A 20,927-nucleotide genomic window follows, 5' to 3' on the forward strand; every position below is an offset into this window, starting at 1 on the left:
TATATATAAAGAAGACAGAAGAGAAGGAAAAGCTATGTCTTTTTGTCTTAACAGGATTTCACGAAGGCGATCCGGGACAGATGCAGAGATGTATGGATGCTTGTGAGCTGTTTCTTCTCCTCGGCTTGAAACTTTGCGGGGGGAGGAGGTGTAACGTTCTCGTTTCCTTGAAGAGATGAAGAAAAAGGGTTCGTTGCTGTACGGTGTCGGAGCAAGAAGTAAATAAACTGAAATGACCATCGGCGTCTGCGAAGGGGGCAAGGGAGGGCTACACTTCCGGTACTGGAAACTGAATATTAGGCGAGTTTTCATTTCTAATGCATTTAATTTCATGTCAATGACAATACTAAGTCTAAAGCAAGACTGCTTGCAAAAAACTGTGGACAATCTAGGAAGTAACTTATTGAATAGACTCAACTTATTGTCACTATGTACAGAGTGGGGCAAAAAAATGTTACCACCGAAAGGGAAACATACACATTTAATATACCCTTCAACCTGTGAACCAGAAATGTGAATACATTTGAGCATTCTGTCAACCATTGAGTCCAATGCCCTTGAACACATGTCTTGCGGTATAGAGCGTATCACTGTGGAAATTCTTTGTTTAAGGTCTTGTATGTCCCGCAGTTTTGTTGCGTAAACACGCTCCTTTACCATCCCCCGTAACCAGAAATCTCACGGGCTGAGGTCTGGTGATCTTGCCGCCCATGGTAGTGGACCACGCCGACCAATCCATCGTTGACCGAATGTCCTGTCGAGGTAACCACGCACATCCGCGTGATAGTGTGCGGGCTTGTTGAAAGTAGCCACGTGCAAGAATGGCTAATGGAAGGTTGTTTACTACGTAATGAGTTAATATAGCTAAATAGGACGCGCCAGTGGCCGCTGCAGTAGGGGCCCACTACTCCCAACTTTGAAACACCACACCATACGTTTATCTTTTGGGAGTCCCTTATGTGTTCCCTCACCACATGTGGATGTTCAGTAGCCCAAATCACACAGTTGAGTTTGTTAACGCGACCACTCACATGAAATGTTGCCTCGTCGGAGAAGAAAAACAGCACAGATGGATCGATTCACCATACGCCGAAACACCATATAAGTGGTAACATTATTTTGCCCCACCCTGTACTTCATCATGTCTCCGGCTTGTTTTTCCACCATCCATCTTTCTATGCTCTTGTACTCTGAATTTAGAGTTTATTCTATGTTACTTTCCCTGATTGATGGATACGGTTATTTCATGTCGATTGTATACCACATTTACCTAATCGCGTCGATGGAGATGAATGGTGATAAGCTGAAATGGATGAAGGGAAAAAGACATGGATTACACAATAAAAATCCTACAGAGGATTATCGTGGATGCAGGTTCAGGCGCCAGAGCCTCGTTAGTCTGCAAAATGCAGTCCAGGGTGTACTACGTGGAAAAGAGGTCGACATTTTAGTGTCTTTACCCTTTACACCTCTAAGTTACTTTTCTACTTGTTTACATGATCGCGACGATGAGGATATATAATGATTAGGTGAGAGGAATGAGGGGACAAAAGAAGAAGGAATACCGGTGACTTGGCTGGGACTCGAATCCAGAACCACTCTCTCGGAGAGCAAAGTGGTGAACGTCGTCAACTTGTGATTCTGTGGGGAGGCACAGCATTAGACTTTAAACTATAGGCCCAGTCCCTATTAGCCTATCTGAGCATAAAATGGATTTAAACCTTTTTGTCGGTTCCAGGGTGTTTGGTAGTGTGAGAGCGAGTGCATACACTCACAAGGGAGGTTATCTAAGTGTCCCCCTCCGATTTCCATGAAACTTGGCAGGTGTATAGAGGGGCCCAAAGGAAGAAATACGTGTTTTTTTGTTTCGGCTAAAAAACTGTTTTAGGGAGCAAAACCTTCCCTCTAATGTCAAGATGAGGACAAATTGAAGTGGGGATCTGACTCCGAAACTACGTAAATCTGGCATAGGAACAACACGCTCATATAATTATAATTGGAACACACACAGCACAGAACTGTATGATTGTCGGTACCAAACGCAGTGCAATTGTAGAGAGATGCCGAATTCATAGACACCGTTGTTCCCGGATAGGCATGGGCATAACAATAGACGGACCAGAGCAGGGTAACGGAGCATCAAAATAGCCGCACACGGGAACCATAATCCTAACAAGCATCACCTAGATATCATATAGGTGATATCCATAGCCAAGGATACAAGAGGGGAACACAGGGGTCAGATCCCCGCTTCAATCTGTCCTCATCTTGACATTTGAGGGGGGTTTTGCCAACTAAAAACTGTTTTTAGCCGAAACAAAAAAAAACACGTATTTCTTCCTTTGGGCGCCTCTACACACCTGCCAAGTTTCATGGAAATCGGAGGGGGACACTTAGATAACCTCCCTTGTCAGTATTGACACGCTCTCCTTACACAGGGTGTGCAAAAAGTCACGCAACCGAGATTTTGAAAGGACGTAAATTTTGTACAAAAAGCAAGTCACGCAACCGAGATTTTGAAAGGACGTAAATTTTGTACAAAAAGCAATAGAGACATGAAAGTTACGCTGGGTAGTAACTTTGTCTATCTGGACATTTTTTTTTTAGATTCTGGATGGATATGTAAAATCCATTTCAATTCCAGCAACTACCCCTATCTCCTATTATCACGTTTTCCATTCTCGGAAGAATCACGCTTCAGTGATTTGTGTGCATTAGAAGGCAGCTTAAAGCAAGGTTAGCTGCCAAAGAAGCCTTCCTCGATGTGTGGGCGGTCCGTTTACGGTTCCTCGTTCAATCTGCACAACCATTGGGTTCCTCTAATGCGTTCTGTTCCATAAATCTTTGTTGGATGTAATTCCAAGCCAGAAGATTCCAAGAATTTTTCTCAGGTATCTGCTTACAATTTCCGTAATCCCATAAGTAGCTTTCCAGCTTTCGCATCCAGAAATGAGGATTGATTTGTCGTCGTTCCTGGTGATTCGCAAACTCAGATGAGGTAACGCGAGGGGAAATGTGTTCCAAAAAGGAAAAGAGGCATTCATTATCCTTGGTTGATGTTTGCTGGAACGAGGTTACAGGAGACAGATGATATTGTTCACGTGCTACTCTATAGAAGGAAGAAATGTCACCGTTGAACACATTTCACGGTATCACCAATTGTAAAGGGGATTCGCCGCCGTAGGTAGCAGGTTCGAGTCTCGACCAGGGCGTGTGTTTCATCAGCTTCAACTAATCATCACTGCCGACCTCCGTGGCGGAGTGGTTAGCACACCTTGCTGCGACGCCAGGGGTCCCGGGTTCGAATCCCGGCCTAGGCATGGTCTTCTTTTTGAGTGCAAAATGAAATAAAGTAAAGGTGCATATGCACACATGTCATCAAGGCATATGGGGTGATGTGGAGGTAGAGCTCCACATATTCTTGATCTCAGCCATAGTTTGAATGGTGTGATCAGCATCATGCCCTGCCGCCTTTACCACCGGGTTGCTGCCAGGTACCCATTGATACGAGGCTTGGTGGACCTCAGAGCCGCGCAGAAACAGGGCAATGACTGGAAAAGTTCCTGGTCCAGATCACCTGCCCGGGATTCGAACCCGGGTCTTCCTCGTGGTAGGCAGATGCTCTACCAACTGTGTGTCCATTCATCAATTTCATAAGAAAACGTTATGCTCACAACCAGCACAGTGAATATTCTGTCTTCCAGCCACATAAAGGTGCTGTTAGCAAAAGTGAAACACGTACATAAACGCCTAATCCACTGTGATAAACTGATCTATTCACAACTGTTACAAAGGGTGGGAAAAAATCTTTAAGAACAGGTGAAAGAAATGTGATAAAACTGAGGCCATTGTCGAACTTTCTCCTTCATTATTAACTTGCTGGTGTGGTAAGCATGCACAGATATAATGAATTTTCATTTGCTGAGAAATTTCTGTAAGTTGTAGGCTGACAGAGAGCAAGTAATCACTCGCTCTTCACTGGTGCAATTGTGTACAGGAGGCCCCATCTATAAAATTACAAAAATGGTGTTCTGAAGCTCACTTGATCAGTGTTGCAGCTTTGAGGTCGTTTTGTAAACAACAATTGATACCTCGAGGTCGTTTTGTAAACAACAATTGATACCTCGAAGTCGTTTTGTAAACAACAGTTGATACCTCGAGGTCGTTTTGTAAACAACAGTTGATACCTCGAGGTCGTTTTGTAAACAATGATACCTCGAGGTACTTTTGTAAACAACAGTTGATACCTCGAGGTCGTTTTGTAAACAACAGTTCATACCTCGAGGTCGTTTTGTAAACAACAGTTCATACTTCGATGTCGTTTTGTAAACAACAGTTGATACCTCGAGGTCGTTTTGTAACCAACAGTTGATACCTCGAGGTCCTTTTGTAAACAACAGTTGATACCTCGAGGTCGTTTTGTAAACAACAGTTGATACCTCATGTTAATTAGAACTGTATACAGTCCAGTCTACATATTTCGTTGGACTTTTATGGTTTTCATTTCACTTGTAATACTTTGCTTGGCTTTTATGAGTTCTTCCAATTTGAAATTAGCGGTACCAATTTCCAAAGGGTTATTCTCTCATATCCCTTCTCTTCCCTCAGGAGCCTTCCTCATCCCGTACTTCGTGATGCTGGCGATAGAGGGCATCCCGATCTTCTACCTGGAGCTGGCCATCGGTCAGCGCTTGAGGAAAGGGGCCATAGGGGTGTGGAACCAGGTGTCTCCCTACCTGGGAGGGATCGGCATTGGAAGCGCTGTCGTCTCCTTCAACGTGGCGCTCTACTACAACACCATAATCGCCTGGTGCCTCTTCTACTTCGTCCAGGTAAGCCTAAATCGTTCTTTAGCAGGGTAAAGGCAATCGGAGCGTGGTGCTGAACACATCACCTCCAAAATGGCCGGGATCGAGAATGTGTGACCTCCACATCCTCTAAATGTGTATTACGAGACCCTGTAGCCGAGTGGTTAGCACATCGCGCTGCGACGCCAAGGGTCCCGGGTTCGAATCCCGCTCGGACTTGGCTGTTTGTGAATGTCCATTCATCAATTTCATCACTCATCCCCATCTTCGGAAATTAGCCAAGAGGCACAAAACGCGAAGTAAAATAAACTAAATCAATCAAGCAATCTAAATGTGTATTCATGGTACGGTGCATATACACAGGGAAATTTACCTTTACCTTATGCTCGGATATGCTAATCGGGACTGGTTTGGTTTGGTTTGAGTTGGTGTTTTAAGTCCACTTTATGCACAGTAAGGCTAATCGGGACTGGACCTATAGTTTTAAAGTGGGATCCGAACCACTTGTGCCTCCACCGGGTATCGAACCCGGGACCCCTTGATTACAAGGCAATGACGCCACCACTGCGCCATGGAGGAGGCCGCTAATCGGGACTGGACCTACAGTTTAAAGTGAGATCCGAACCACTAGGCCTCCACCTGTTATCGGCAGGGAAACCAGAGAATCGATAAAGCAACCTATAATTACTCAGTCCTAACAAATTTAAGAATAAACTAAAGAATTTTCTGTTGGATGAGCAATATCTCTGCTTAAGCTCCCACGAGTAACACTAAACAATACAGTATAGACTATACAAGCCTCGCCAATCCAATCCCTGACAAATCTTCAACTATATTGTAATATTTACGTATGCATTGTTCTATCATACCTCACAAAACTAGCATAATCGTGTACATCAATCTCAAGATCCGTGCGTGAATGTCCTGCTCAAAAATGTTTAGTATGTGTGTGTGCGTGAATTTGTTTTTCTCTTTATATGTGTTATCTTGATTTTTTTTAAATCTTGTCCTTGATCTTTGCTTGTAACCATTTTTATATATTTTTTTATTGTATTTTCTTCTCTCTTTCTTATGATTCTGTTTATGTACACTAAGTAAATGTCAAAAGGGGTTAGGTGGCAGAACAGCCACAGGCTGTACCTCGCCCTTTAATAAAGAAAATCTGAATTGAATTGAATTACATAAAGAGGCAGATGGCTCAGTAGCTCATTTGGTAAATGAATGGCACGATATGCCAGGGACCGTCCAGTTCGCTGAACTTTTTGACACTGGTTGTAGTGCAGGTGTATCCCGGTGTCAGACTGGTGCAATGAAATTGCGTTCAACCCAGTAGACGGATAGCGGTGTCCAAGTTCAGAAGATTGAACAAATGCCTGTGTGCTGCTTTAAACGTTCACTTCATTAGTTAGCACGTACCATGTGACCATACACCACACGTTACACCGCTCCGAAACACTACTTGACACCAAATCAACGAAATAGACGAGTTGGTGTTGCAACCTGTAACCAACTACACGCGCAAGTGCAGAGAGAGTCAAATAGTGCATCGAAATAGATGGGGCTAAGATAATCAAAACGAAATTCGAACGAGGTTTGAGACATTTCAATCAATATCTCTAGAGAAAAAAGGAATTTTGAAGTAATTAATTGTGAAATTATAGAAAGCGAATGGAAGCAAAATAATGGGTACTACTTTCATATAGGTGAGACACCTTCGAAACATTTATTTCCCACTGTTTTACATTGATAACATACTTCTATGCATTGCGGAACATTTATTTAGGTGAAGTAATGAATTTCTACCGAAAATAATGTCTACTTCTTACATTACCGAGTACTTACTGTTCTTCATTATTTTCACACACAATATGGCGATAGCGTACCCGTTCATCGCACGTTGTGCCAGTGTTTTGTCGATTTGGAGTGTGCATGCAGTGTTGCAACCTTGTTTACCGAAGAATACCTATTTTCGTGCCCGGATTTTTTCACGAAAAAAAGTTCAATGTTTGACATAAAGAGTAATTATTAAACAATTGGCGTTAGCCCCAAAAACCATTGACGTTAGCCTCAATAATTCACGATAGCCCCACGAACCATCACGGGGACGAGGTATGCCTACGAGGTTAGGTTAGGTTCCATTAGCACTCATTTCGTTCAATTTAACATATACGGACAACATCGGGTTTTTTTCTCGATGAAAGAAAATACACGGAATTCTTTTGAATTTTAACTTTCCACGTCCTGCATTCCACTTCTTTCTTCACGATTCCGTGTAGAATTAAAATTCAACGGCATCTTTCACACCTGGCGACAACTTCACGGCGCATCCTCGACACGCCATCTTGTAGCGATAACACGGCGTGGTTTGAAACACTGACTACTGGGTTTACGTCATCTAACACGAGGAACATTGTGCTCTCGTGCAGAAAGCAAATGGCGGCAGCGGAAACAGCGTGTCGGACAGAGATTTTCGCAGAAAACAACATGCATTCGCATTAAAATGGATCAAAACTACATTCACGAACTTCCACAATGCTACAGAAAATGATTTGCGCAAGTACTTTCTCCTGTAAAAAGTAAGAAATCCGTCTCACCTATATGAAAGTGTTACCAAATAATGAAACAGAACATCAAAATAGATCCAAACGAGAGTCTGTGGTGACACTAATGTGATTTCCCCAACACAAAACACCCCATTTTGCTTCTGTGGCAATTCCTGCTAACTCCACTTGTTTCTTTGTTCCAGAGCTTCCAGTCCGAACTGCCCTGGGCCACGTGCCCCACACAGACCTATAGCAACGGCTCCTATGGTCTAGTGCAGGAGTGTGTGGTAAGTACACATTTATCTTACTAACGATCGTGCGTTTTTGTACTGGACTCTATATAGGGTGACCAACTTTTGGCCATGAATTTAAGGAAGATTTCCAACTTTCGGCATTGCATTTACGGGAGATTTAGTCGCAACAAATCTAGCGAATTTTTACCGGCGCGGGATTTCTCCAGCAAATGTTTGTGAAATGGATAATATTAGACAAAATAATATTGAACAAAAGAATTAGTTTAAATTTCATGTATTATACAGATCACAATAGAGAATAAAAGTTTACAGATTTGCAAGTTTCTCAGTTACAACCCATACCTGCATAGGTTGGTCGGGTTTGGTACCGTTAGCACATACATATCAAAGCTGCTATAGGGTCGATCCATATGAAGTCATACAACATGGTTGCTTGACCATTTTTAAAAAAGTTTATTTTTTGTGTGGTCTGAGCCACATATGTTGAATGTTATTTTATTTTTACTATCAGCAATTTGAAGATGGCGCGCATTTTTTTTATCATGGCGTGCGTCATTTTCTCCATTCGTAAGCATCAGCGGCAACTTTTTTATCTCAGCTCTGGTAAGTCCTACGACAATGGGACAAAATCTGTGATGTTAAGCACATTATAGGTTACAATTACATTTCTGTGTAATTTTCTAAATATTATTCCTTCATAATAAATTTTAAGGTCAAAATTGTGTATTTTAATCGCTCAAAATGACATTTACGGACATTTTTTGGGGGGGAGAAGGCAGTTCGTTTGACACTTGAATTTTTTGGTCCAAGTACCTGTGTACCAATAGAGTATGTCAAAATTATTTGAAGCTTGATTTGTTTTGATTTTCTTTTGTTACTTTGTAAACGCATTTTGGATTTTGAGTACCCCGCTTCTCCATCGAAGGTTTTAGACTTCTATCGCCAGGGGGTGCTGAACTATAGCGAGGAAAATGACGGGATGTAACCATGCAATGTCGGTGGAGTGTCTGAAGTAGCGTGCCGTGATCGAGTTTCTAACCGCAGAAAATGTGCTACAAATTGACATTCATCTGAGATTGAGAGCATTTTACGGGGATGAATCCATAGACATCAGTGTGATCTTGGGTTTTTCATGCTCGTATATTGCAGATCTATTTCAGGATTGTAATGTTGTTCATTGACATTCCAAATTACAGTTTGCAGAATTTTAACACAAAATGTTAGTAAGGAATGAAATTCGGCATGCCATATTTAATGCAAAATATTGAATTTTTCACGAGTTTTGTGTCTCTTAAACCAATTGAATCTCAAACTCAAATTTTTTTACTGAAGTTACTTATCATGGAGTACTGTATTGTGTACAAATTTCAGATTTTTAAACAACTGCCCACCAGATATATTTAACCCTGAACTTGGAATTTTTTAACAAAAAGTACATGTTTATGACCCTGTAGAAAATAAAGGATTAAAGTCTCAAGCCTCAAATAATTTTGACGTACTTGCACAAAAAAATTCAAGTGTCAAACAAACTGCATTCTCCCCCCAAAAAATGTCCGAAAATGTCATTTAGAGCGATTAAAATACACAATTTTGACCTTAAAATTTATTGTGAAGGAATAATATTTAGAAAATTACACAGAAATATAATTGTAGCCTATAATGTGGCGTTACCCCCACACCCCCTATACGCCTTCATGGCGTTGTGCTAAGCACAGGGGAGCACTTTAAATTTTTATAATGTGCTTAACAACACAGATTTTGTCTCACTGTCGTAGGACTTACCAGAGCTGAGAAAAAAAAGTTGCCGCTGATGCTTACGAATGGAGAAAATGACGCACGCCATGATAAAAAAAATGCCCGCCATCTTCAAATCGGTGATAGTAAAAATAAAATAACAGTGGTTCTGAACTGTCAACATATGAGGCTCACATCGCACAAAAAATAAACTTTTTTAAAAATGATCAAACAACCATGTTGTATGACTTCATATGGATTGACCCTATAGCTGTTCCTAGCCGCTTGTTCGTGCAGTAAAACATGGAGAGTTTGTCGTTCTATCGCCATCAGAATTAGTACTATCCGTTGCATAGTATATCTGTGCTGAAATTCTAAAATGTTTCACGGACCTATGAATCACGGCGTAGCTATAATATACCAAATGCTTCAAGAATAGTACCTCCTCCTTAGGCCAGCCGCACACCGGATCCGACACGACACCACGCGTCGTTCTTGTCGCAAACCGTCTCAGAGAAGGTTTAACATTAGTCTCTTATGGGCGGCCGCACACCGGACGAAACATTTGACTCCAGTCACCTTGCGACACAAAACAACGAAGGTCCGTGGAATTTGGTCTCGCGTGGAGCAGCTTGCGCGAAACGATTTGCGCATGCGCCAATCCATTCACTTCAGGCACAGACATCTAATCACAAACCGGAAACGGGAGCAGCTTGAAGCCAGCAATTAAATTGAATCGTAGATTTGCTAGAAATATATTCAATTCACAACATATAAACCGATTCATCAATTCTACACAAACATTAATACACTGATTCTGAAGTAAACTGTTATATTAATACTTATAATGCTTCGTTATCCGCTTCCTAAATTATGAAAAACAGACATAGACCTATTGCGTACATGGACGAAATCTGCTATCAGATGTTATCTAACAAAATGACTCGTCGTGTCGTGTCGGATCCGGTGTGCGGCATGGCCTTAAGCTTGACGCCCACTGGGACGCGGAGAAATGCGTCAGTGGGCGTCAAGCTTTAGTTTGTCCATGGTGTATGTGTGTGTCGGACAAAGGGAGGAGGGGGAAGGGATAGTTGAAACGTTAGCGAAAGCCAACTCAAGCGTTTAAGATATTAGAGTGGAATCAGTGAAAGCCCCGTAGCTCAGTTGGGTTGAGCGCTGGCGCGGAATAACAAGCGTCCCGTGTTCGAGTCACTTTTCGAACCACGTCTCCGAAAACAACTAGCGCAGAATCTAACCGGATCCCCTTCTCGAAATAAGACCACAAAAAAAAGAAATCACGATTTCTATCCGACGATAAGACTCATTGCCGCAGACGAGGGACACATGCGAACATTCCCTCTATGTAGGTGGGAGCGCTGGCCGAATCCCCCACCGTCACTCTTTCCTTTCGTTTTGGTCTGAACCTCCGCGTCTATTGATTTCTCGTCTTACGGAGCCCACCATCCCGCCCCGGGCGGACGCCTACATTTTGGCCAGTTTCTTTCATCTTACATTCTATGGTGGAACCAAAGACATTCTTATCACGTTCCCCATGCAAAGGAGAAGCTGGTTTACGAGCACGAGGCGTTATAGATTTCGGGTCTTATGAGATCTCCATTAATTTTCGATTCGTGCTTCTTCATGCAGATTTCTTCTCACATAAGCAATTGCTCCTAGACTATACGTCTATATTTTACGTAGTCTACATTATATTGACTGATTTGGTTTATTTTACTTCGCTTTTCTCCCACTTTTGGTTAATCGTGAAGATAAATGACGACATGATGAAATTCATGAATGGAAACTCAGAAAGATTTAGGCCAGGATTCTAACCTGGGGCGCGCTGTGCTAACCACTCCGCCACGGTGGTCAGTTAGGGTTACGTAGACAATGCAACTACATTAAGAAAATAACCTACAATGCCGTTCTGGAAGAAAAGTGACATTTTAACAGGCGCGCTGTTAAATTTTAAAGGTAACTTCTAAAGTTCTAACAGTGTACCATTGAAGTGATTTAAAAGAGTGACGAACAATTTACATGCGTGTTTCTTTGAACTATAATGCTCGCATTTTCAGCTGGCGGCTGGGCAACAACGAATCAGCGATCAGTTGAATTCTCTTCGACTGACATCGGGCATTTTCGTGTTACAAGGCACTCGAACTTTTCCGGTGGGACGAAACAAATGAGCGTCGGATACACAGCATGTTGTCAAGCGTACAGTAAAACGGGGGAGAGGGAGATGATCAGCGCTGTTACTGAATAAAAATTGTACAATAGTACACCAAGCACAGAAAAATAGGGTAACAGTTTCATACATCGGAGACACATTTTTTCAATTTTACACAAGAAACTACTTACGGAAATGAGTTTCTCCAAGGTTTGCAGCGTTTGTCGAGGTATTTTTTTTTTCATCATGGAATATATTTGACCGGGAAATCATGTATTTTTCAAGAGAAACATCTCACCGACGCACAATTGCCTTAATTTGCTTGCCCTACGACAACCGAATGCTGCGTACGTTTGATGACGTACGTTTCCCCGATTTCCTAAACACGCCCATTTTTCTTAATGATGGCCATTTCGGTTCAAAATGTACCGTTACATATCCCAGATTGAATATTCTGAACATAATGACTAGCATCTCCTGTTTTTATTGTCACTGTATTTTTATTGATAACAGATTGAAATTTTAAAGAATCAAAAAGAAAGAAATGATTGACACGTGACTTCAAACTGCATGAGCATGCAATATATCTATCAAAGCATTCAAAAGACTACTTACCACAGAGCAGGTCTCCAGACGTTCATTCTAATCGTGGTCGTTTTAGAAGAACCTACAGAGAAAGAGAAAGCAAGATAACTTAAGAAACCATGGTTGCACAAACTGCGACTATAAGTAAACTTTTCATTAAACAGCACTAGCAGTTATGTCCTAGTTTTAAAAACAAGGTCGGTATTGCTGCTACAACAATTTTCCTATTCTTCTTCTTCTAAGAGAACCAAACCAAACTAGCCTAACCTAACCACCACAGATTATTTACTACCCCAAAAAGATACCAGCCAATGAGAATGCTTGAAAAGGTTGTAGCAGCAATCACTAACTAAAAACCAAATAGAACTTATATGGCATAAGGTACAATTCTACCGCTTTCTGCGGTAGAGTGAGATTACTTTCGTAACATCTCTGGCTGTTTTGCATTGGCAGCTTTGGAGCGAGTCATAAATCCAGGAGCAGCCAATCAACAAACGAGCCGCTGGCGTCATCTCTACCCAGCACCTATCGCTATCCCTGTTGCTCGCACTCTCGACTGCTGGTAGGCTCACTAACTGGACTCGCGCGGTCAGCTGGAGTTGCTATGAAAATAATCTGACACTACGACGCCGTGTCAGCGAAAACCAACCACGTCGACGAACCGGCCACCGCTGTTGCCAAATCTCGCTGCACACCTGTTGATAGGTTCAATGGCCTCTGCATGTTATGGTTCTCTCCCTTTACTGGCTCCGGGTGGCTTAAGAATACGTGTGCGACATGGAAGGTTTGTTTGTAGGTATGCTTGTCGTGGTGTTAAGGTTTGTATCATGCTTCTAGGGGGTTTTCGGCCCATTTAGAATGGTCGGATGCGAGGGAGATGGCGGTGTGTGTCCAAAACCAAATAGAAAAAGGACCGTACGAAGAATTCTTTCAATGTGGAATGCGCAGACACGAGAGTATCGGCAACAGCGTCCACGTTACTCAGGACGGAATGACGGGAAGCCGGTAGAGTTACACCTTTTGCCATGTAGAGTGAGATTACTTTCGTAACATCGCTGGGTGTTCTGCATTTGGAGCTTGCGAGCGAGTCAAAAGGTCCGAAGCCTCCAATCAAGAAGCGAGCCGCTGACGTCATCTCATCCCAGCACCTATCGCTAACTCTCCCGCTCACGCTCTACATTGTTGGTAGGCTCGCTTGGTGCACTCGCACAGGAAGCTGGAGATGTTTTGAAAGTAATCGGACTATAACGTTGCTTAGCCTACGCTTCCTAAACTATCGGCGAAAGATTTACCCTGAGCATATGCAACCACACAACATAAACTCAGGATTGCCAGTCACATTTTTGGTTTCCTACTGACATCGTGAAAGTCAAACGAAGATGTGAGCCTTAGCGTCACAATGTAAAATGCATTACGGATGTTACTTTCCCTGTAAAATATTATCAGTTGCAGCAAAAAAGTAATGTCACTGGCAATCCTGTATTTGTATCTAATGTCTGCATCTTTCAGTGCACAATGGAAAAGGTACAAGGAAATAAATCGTAGGAAAACCAAGAAACCCATTACAAATATTTGTTCGGGTTTATGTTGCCTATGTTTAGACAACATTTATTAGGGTCGTGTCTCTAAACTTGGAACTCATATTTTTCTTAATAGTCACAAAACAGCACTGATAGGAATTGATCGTGCTTTGGAGAGACACGTCATCATGTGTCTGTTCGCCGCGAAAAATTCATTTCCTGTCTGGAGAACTGATAAATGTTATAACGAACACCTCCCCCCGCACCCCCGATGCCGTAAACCTTCCAAGGTTCTAGAGGGTGATTGCAGTCTATTGACGTCACGCTTCACAATTTATCATGGTTCCGGGGCCCTGTTGCTCGGATTCTGTCCCCCCCCCCCCCATGGAAGGTAATCGAAGGTTGGGTCGATCTCTTATATGCTGCCAAACCTTGGGTTCAAAGTGGATCAGCAGCTTGGATGTAACCCAGACGACGGGAATACAAAATGAAAAGGACCCTTGGATTAAACTTTGACGTCATCAAGCCTTGCATGGAAATGAACAGCCTACTTCAAAAATCTTAAGTGCTTTTTTTTTAGATTTTATTTTCCGAAGTATAAGTAGCGAGTAAGTGGTTTTATCCAAAATTTTCCATTTTGGGGTGAATTCATTACTTACAGCGGTGTAAGGGTAAATTTAGAGCCAAAATGATAGTAAATTAGGTTCTTGTGAAAATTTCAGGCAGGCGCTGGGGAAATTTGGGTGGGGGTTGTATGAATATATCTCTGAGTGCTTTAAGGAAAGATCCTATGCACATCTTAAGGGTGTTGGGGCAGGTTTCATCTCTGCTTTGGTTTCTACTTCCCAACCGCCTTTCTCCAACCTGCCAGTCACTGCTAAGGTTAAAAGGGCGTGGTTTCAGGTACTCAAGTCTATTGCCTGTAGATGAATCCTGATAGAAGAATTCGCAGGTGTTTATTGTTTTTATAGAACACTTTGTTAGTGTGCGTGCACGTGCACGTATGTGCACATAGGCATAATCAGAAAGTTTTCAAGGGGGTTAGGCTGCTGAAAAAGTATTTTGAATGTCATTATATGTAGGATTCTTGAATGAGCTGGTGTTTTTTTAAGTCCACTTTATGCACAGTAAGGGTAATTGGGACTGGACCTACAGTTGAAAGTGGGATCCGAACCAGTATGTGGTTCCACTAGGTATCGAACCTGGGACCCCTTGATTACAAGGTGACGATGTGCCATGGGGGAGGCCCCAGGGGCAAAATAGTAAAAATGGCTTTTAAAAAGAGAATTAAGTCCAAAGTTATGACTTCTCATATCCCGACTAGATTTTCAGTCACCTGAAGTTCACACTTAAAATTTGTATTTGGTTATTTAAGATCACTTTTTTATACTAACCTAACCTCCCTTGATCTGACTTAATCAAACCCCATTCAACCTCACCTGATCTGACCTAATTCAAGCTAACATAACCTACATTAGTAAGTCAGGATGTAAGTGAACACACAAATCATTTATGTAAGTCAGACCTAAGTTAACATGTAAGTCAGGACTAAAGTCAATATCTCCAATATTCATACCAATCTTCTGAGATTGGTTCTCCAGCTCTAATACACAAATTCCAGTACCTATTAATCAAGATCTGGCTGTCCAAGCAGTAACTTTCCACCGGATGTGGCAAGTAATGGAATTTATAAGGTTTGCATTCCAAACTGACGAGAACATCCTGGCTCTGTAATATTCCTTTCTTGCATCTGTTTTGTAATATTTAAAAATCATTCAACAATACAGCAGATCGTTTCCTACATAAGACTACAATATCAAGTCAAATCTAATCTAATAATTATATTCAAATATAATGAAAATATGGAATGTGAAACAAGAAAACACCATAGTAAGAAAAAAGGATTATCATGTAATGAAAAGCATAGCTAATTTATACACAAAAAGGTAAAATCTTATACCACATGTTGTTAAAACGATAGAATTGTGCAAGCATTATTGCCTAGTCACTAACCTTTTAAATATTTTCCAATTTTGAAACTCACCTGGGAAGAGAAGAGGAAGTAATGCACATGGGATAAAACAACGGGGGGGGGGGGGGAGGTATTTGTGTTTGTGTTTTAGGTCCACTTCATGCACAGATAGGCTACTCGGGACTGGACCTAGAGTTTACAGTGGGATCTGAACCACTATGTGACTCCACCAGGTATCCAACCCAGGAACCCTTGATTACAAGGTGAAAATGTTACCATTACGCTATCAGGAAGGTTTCATAGTTTAGGATAAAAGGAAATAATACACAATGGCAACATGGTTAACAACGATCTTCTCTAAAAATGCATAGATTGCAGTGTTCTTTCAATATAGACAAAATAATTTCGCTATTTCGATGGAAGTAATAACTTTGCATGAAACATGAATTTTATTTATTTATATCAACGTCTGCAAATACGTCTCTATGAAGTTTCACTTCGAAAATTAAATGCAATTTGCATCTAATATTACCTAGTGTTACAGTATATCGGTGATTTTCATGCATGATCCCGGTTTAGTAGGACAGATAGAGACCATATGGATGCAAAGTCTCCACACACTGATAGCTTGTCCGCTGAAGAGCAAGACTTCAGGGAATGGACTTAGGCAAAAATGGCCACTTGAATATAGAAATTACTTGAAGGTTAGGGCAAGCATCGAGAGACACTGACAGTATAAAAACCCTCCCTTTGAAAACAGCCTCCTGTGCTAGGTGAATTGCTGTCAGCCACAGAATGACACTACTGTCTATTAAGGTAAAAGAAACTTTACTATTCTTGATAGCATGGTGCCTTGGGTTCTCTCCAATTCAGTTACTGTAAGACTTAGTTTTTTAGCTAACTAACTAACTCTCTAGCCTTCTTAAACCCGAAGGTTCATGGCTGCAGCAACACAGGCCTTCCATCTGTCCCTATCTTGAGCAAGATCTATATACTCTTTTCCATCCCTACCGATTTCTTTTAGGTCCATCTCAACGTTGTCCCTCCATCTTCGTCTTGGCCTTCCTACAGGTCTCTTACCATCAGGTTTTTAGCTAGATAATGGAACTTAGAATAATTATGACTTATTTGTGAACTTATGGAAATAAACTAGAGAAAATATGCATATAAGAGAGTTGTCTGTGAACTACTATGAGTCATCACCCCAATGGAAATCTTCTACTTTCTTTCGGTGGTAGTCTCTACCTGAAACCAGTCAGGTGGCTAGAGTATCACAATACATGAAAAAGAGTGTCCCTTATGAACTGTGGCTTCAACAAGACATTAAAAATTGCAAATTAGAGATGTGAGATCAAATGATCTATCACTGCTAGACCCGCTACTCCTCAGTGAACATCACTGACCATCATCAAAAATTGAAACAAATTACTTGATCACAATATGTACTGCATAAAACTATATGTTTATCTATGATAAAACTTTGCAAAAGACAGGGGGGAATAGAACTTTAAACAAAGGGTGCTGCCTATGTTGAAATAAGATAAGTTAATTATGTTTTTAATAATTGTTTTTTCATTTACTTTACAGACCAGTAGTCCAACCCAGTATTTTTGGTACAGAACTACACTGGATATTTCCAATGACATCAACTCTCCACAAAGTTTCAATTGGAAGATAGCCCTGTCTCTCATTGTAGCATGGGTCTTGGTTTATTTGTGCATGATCAAAGGAATTGCATCATCAGGCAAGGTAAGCATTGGCTACTTTTTGCTACTTTTGGCTAATCGCGATGAGGATGAGTGATGATGAGATGAAACTGATGAAGGGACACTTACAAAAAACACCCGTGCCCAGGCAAGTTTTGAATCTGGATCTTCGGTGACCAAGATCACAAGTCGATCTCGTAACTTGTCTGGCCACCAAGTTGGTGTTGTTAAAATGGGAATTAATGTTATCATGTTTCACTGAATAATTTTAAAAGAAAACCTTAATTTTCAATTTCATAGTGCATGCAATGTTCTTCAATTCAGCATGATGTTAATATCAAATGATTCAGGATGTTAAACACAACAAGAATCTTTCATATATTTTATAATAAAACAGTCAGATGCAAACGTAAGGCTATCCATATTTATACTGGTTTTGAATATCTTGTAAACAAGAAATTTCATGGATGGAAATAGAATTACTGGATTTTACAGTTAAGTATTACAAGACTGAACAGAACTAGTTTTAAAGTTCAAACTAATTGAATACAAACTTATTTTCTGTACTGAACACAGATCTAACACGAAATATTAACAATTTCACATATTGCTAAAAGTTAAAAAGAACAATAAATTCTGTAGAGAATGTGTTAATAATTGTGATATTGTTTACTCCTTCCTTTCCATTATGAAGCTCATGCACGTTTTTTTTAATTTTTTTTTACAGGTTGTATACGTCACAGCCACTTTCCCATATATTGTACTGATCATATTTTTCTTCAGAGGTGTTACACTAAGGGGGATGTCGGATGGACTTCGGCATTTGTTTTCACCTACGGTAAATACAGCTTTCTATGTTATTTTTTTCATTTGATAATCATGAATATTACATGTTCATATAATGGTCTGTACCTACATATTTGTGACTTAAATTGAATACTCATACCCCAGTTCTTGGTTATTTACTGCTAAATATAAATTATGTATCAAATGATTTACTTTGTAAATAAAATTGTAGCCTTAATGCCAATTTTATTCCTGTGAACAGATTAAGAAGCTTTCAATTCAGAAGCTCATTTCAAGGTACTGCTCATCAACATCATCATCATCCTTTGCCGTTTCCTGCCTCTGGCTTGGTCGGCTTTGTGGGCCTTGTGGGTCCCCCCCTGTCTTGTGGATTCGGAGGGATCCAGAAAGGCTAAGGGAGTTGAAACCCTGACAGAAAACAATGGTGTACCTGAGAATCCACAGGTGCAAGCCCCACCGCTCCAGTGGGCCCGATTAGCCGACAGCCGAAAACAAAAAAAATCGAGTTAAGAAAGAAGCAAGCCAAACTGGAAATTGGAGATGACATGGGCTACGAATAGGGACATTGAAAATTGGAACACTGACAGGAAGGACTGAAGAAATTGTGGATCTAATGGAGAGAAGAGGGATCGACATCTTTGGAATGAGCCGAAACAAAATGAAAAGGAAGCGGAGAAATGGAATTGACGAAAGACTATAAACTGTTCTGGGCAGGGACTGAAGAGGGCAGACGAAGTGGGGTTGGATTTGTAGTCAGAAGTGGAATAAGTTAGGAAGTAGAAAGGGTAAATGACAGAATTAAAAAACTAAAAATGAATGTAAGAGGTAAAGTAATAGAAATAATTCAAGTGTATGCTGCACAAACAGGATGTACAAGGGAGGAGAAAGAATAATTTGAAGAAGACTTGGAAGAACACGTAGGAAAGAAATGGCAAAATTGTGATGGGTGATTTCAATGCACAAGTGGGAAGAGACAGGAAGGGATATACGGAAGTACTTGGAGCAGATAGACGGGGACAGAGGAATGAGGACGGAAGAAGGCTACTGGACTTTTGTAAGAGAAATGGACTGTTAGTAGGTAATAGCTGGTTTAAGAAGAAATATGACAGCCATAAGATTACAGATACAAGAACAAAAGTCTGTAATAGATTATATACTGGTAAACAAGGAAGTAAAGAAGAAAATGAGATTATATACTGGTAAACAAGGAAGTAAAGAAGAAAATGAATAACATTAAAGTAATATCCAGTGAGAACTTAGACCGTGATCACAGGCTACTAAAGGGTGTTTCATAAAGTGCGCAGTTTTTGAAAATGCAATAACTCAGCCAAAATTGCACGAAAGTTGACATTTTTATTTTTATTATTTTACACATTCACTACGATTTAATAATTGAAAAGTGAAAAGTGTCCAGCATATTCCCGTATGAGATTTAAAAGTGAAAAATGATGTCTGGCATATGTCCATATGGCATATTTCTTAGTTTCGCATGATCGGTTGCTTTGATCTCTTGCGTCAACTGTAAAGGTGCATATGAAGGTCTTCTTTCAGTATTCATAGCACTAAGATACCAATATCCCCAACTGTTGTGAACTACGAAGTGACTTTGTGGGGCTTACATTCACACTGTCTTGCACTACTGCAATGTTTTCATCTGTGCAACAACTATGTTTTCGCCAAGGCAAATTTATGGTTGCAACTGACCCGGATATCTCGAATTTCTTCACCAGCCTCCTAACTGTTGTTGCATTGGGGGCATTGTTACATCCGAAGATCGTGCGAAGATTACAAACTGTCTGTGCATAAGACTCCCCATTTCTGTAATGTGTTTTCAAGATAACGACACGTTGCTTGATATTGAACCGCTCCATGGCAACTCAACTGAACAAATGTCAACAAATTGCTCAAGTAATAATCGGAGTGATCAGAGATTACGAAAATGATAAGAACAGTGTTGCCAACCTTCAAACAAAAAAATGACAAGCGATTTAAAAACTGTGCACTTTATGAAACACCCTTTAGTAGGAGATGTGAGGAGATCGAAAATAAAAGATAGAAGGGAGGAACAAGAGAGAAGGATAAGAGTGGAAATTGAAGGATAAGATGATAAAAGAGAAATATCAAGAAATATTGCAAACAAAAGTGCCAAGAGATGAACCCAAAGGAGTAGAAACAAAATGGATAAGATTTAAAACAGAATTAGTAGAGACAGCTGAAAAGGTATGTGGAAGGACAAGCAAGAAAAGAAAGAAACACCATGGTGGAATGAAACTACACGAGAAGCAGTGAAAAAAATGGTTGCATTTAGAAAATGGTTTAAAGTTAAATCACAAAATGCAAGAAAAGAGTACGTGGAAAAGAAGAAAGAGGCAAGAACAGTAGTAAAGGAGGAAAGGAGAAAGTAGATGGAAGAATGGGCGAAAGTGCAAGAAAGGAGTCAAGGAAGAGGCAGAGTTCAGAGCCCACACAAGGCCAACCAGAGCTGTGTGAAGACACCAGTGGGAAGAACAGAGTGGTTCAGTATATGTAATGGACTAAAACAGGGAAGTGCTCTTTCCCCACTGCTCTTCATAATTGCAATAGATGCAATTAATGAAGAGGTGGGGAAGAATATAGGAGAGGAAGAGATGAAGGTCCTGTTGTTTGCTGATGACTTAGTAATATGGGGAAACAGTGAAGGAGAAGTACAGATACAGCTTGATAGTTGGAATGAGGAAATCAGAAGAGCAGGAATGAAATTCAGTGCAGAAAAGAGTGAGGTGCTAATAACAACAAGAACCAGAGCCAGAAATGAACCAAGAATAAAGATGGACACGGAAAAGTTGAGGGTA

At 40.8% G+C, this 20,927-nt stretch overlaps 1 protein-coding gene across 1 annotated transcript in view; it reads left to right on the top strand.

Moving 5' to 3' along the window:
- LOC146004709 (sodium-dependent neutral amino acid transporter B(0)AT3) overlaps positions 1-20,927 on the top strand; it is a 101,363-nt gene that overhangs the window by 55,980 nt on the left and 24,456 nt on the right. The window contains exons 4-7 of the mRNA XM_083143663.1: positions 4,609-4,832; positions 7,555-7,638; positions 17,171-17,332; positions 18,017-18,127. Of these exons, the coding sequence (XP_082999789.1) occupies positions 4,609-4,832; positions 7,555-7,638; positions 17,171-17,332; positions 18,017-18,127 (581 nt within the window). The remainder of the gene's footprint in view (positions 1-4,608; positions 4,833-7,554; positions 7,639-17,170; positions 17,333-18,016; positions 18,128-20,927) is intronic.

This window comes from Lepisma saccharinum, chromosome 22 (assembly GCF_977018435.1).
Source record: "Lepisma saccharinum chromosome 22, izLepSacc3.1, whole genome shotgun sequence".
NCBI classification, from domain to species: domain Eukaryota; kingdom Metazoa; phylum Arthropoda; class Insecta; order Zygentoma; family Lepismatidae; genus Lepisma; species Lepisma saccharinum.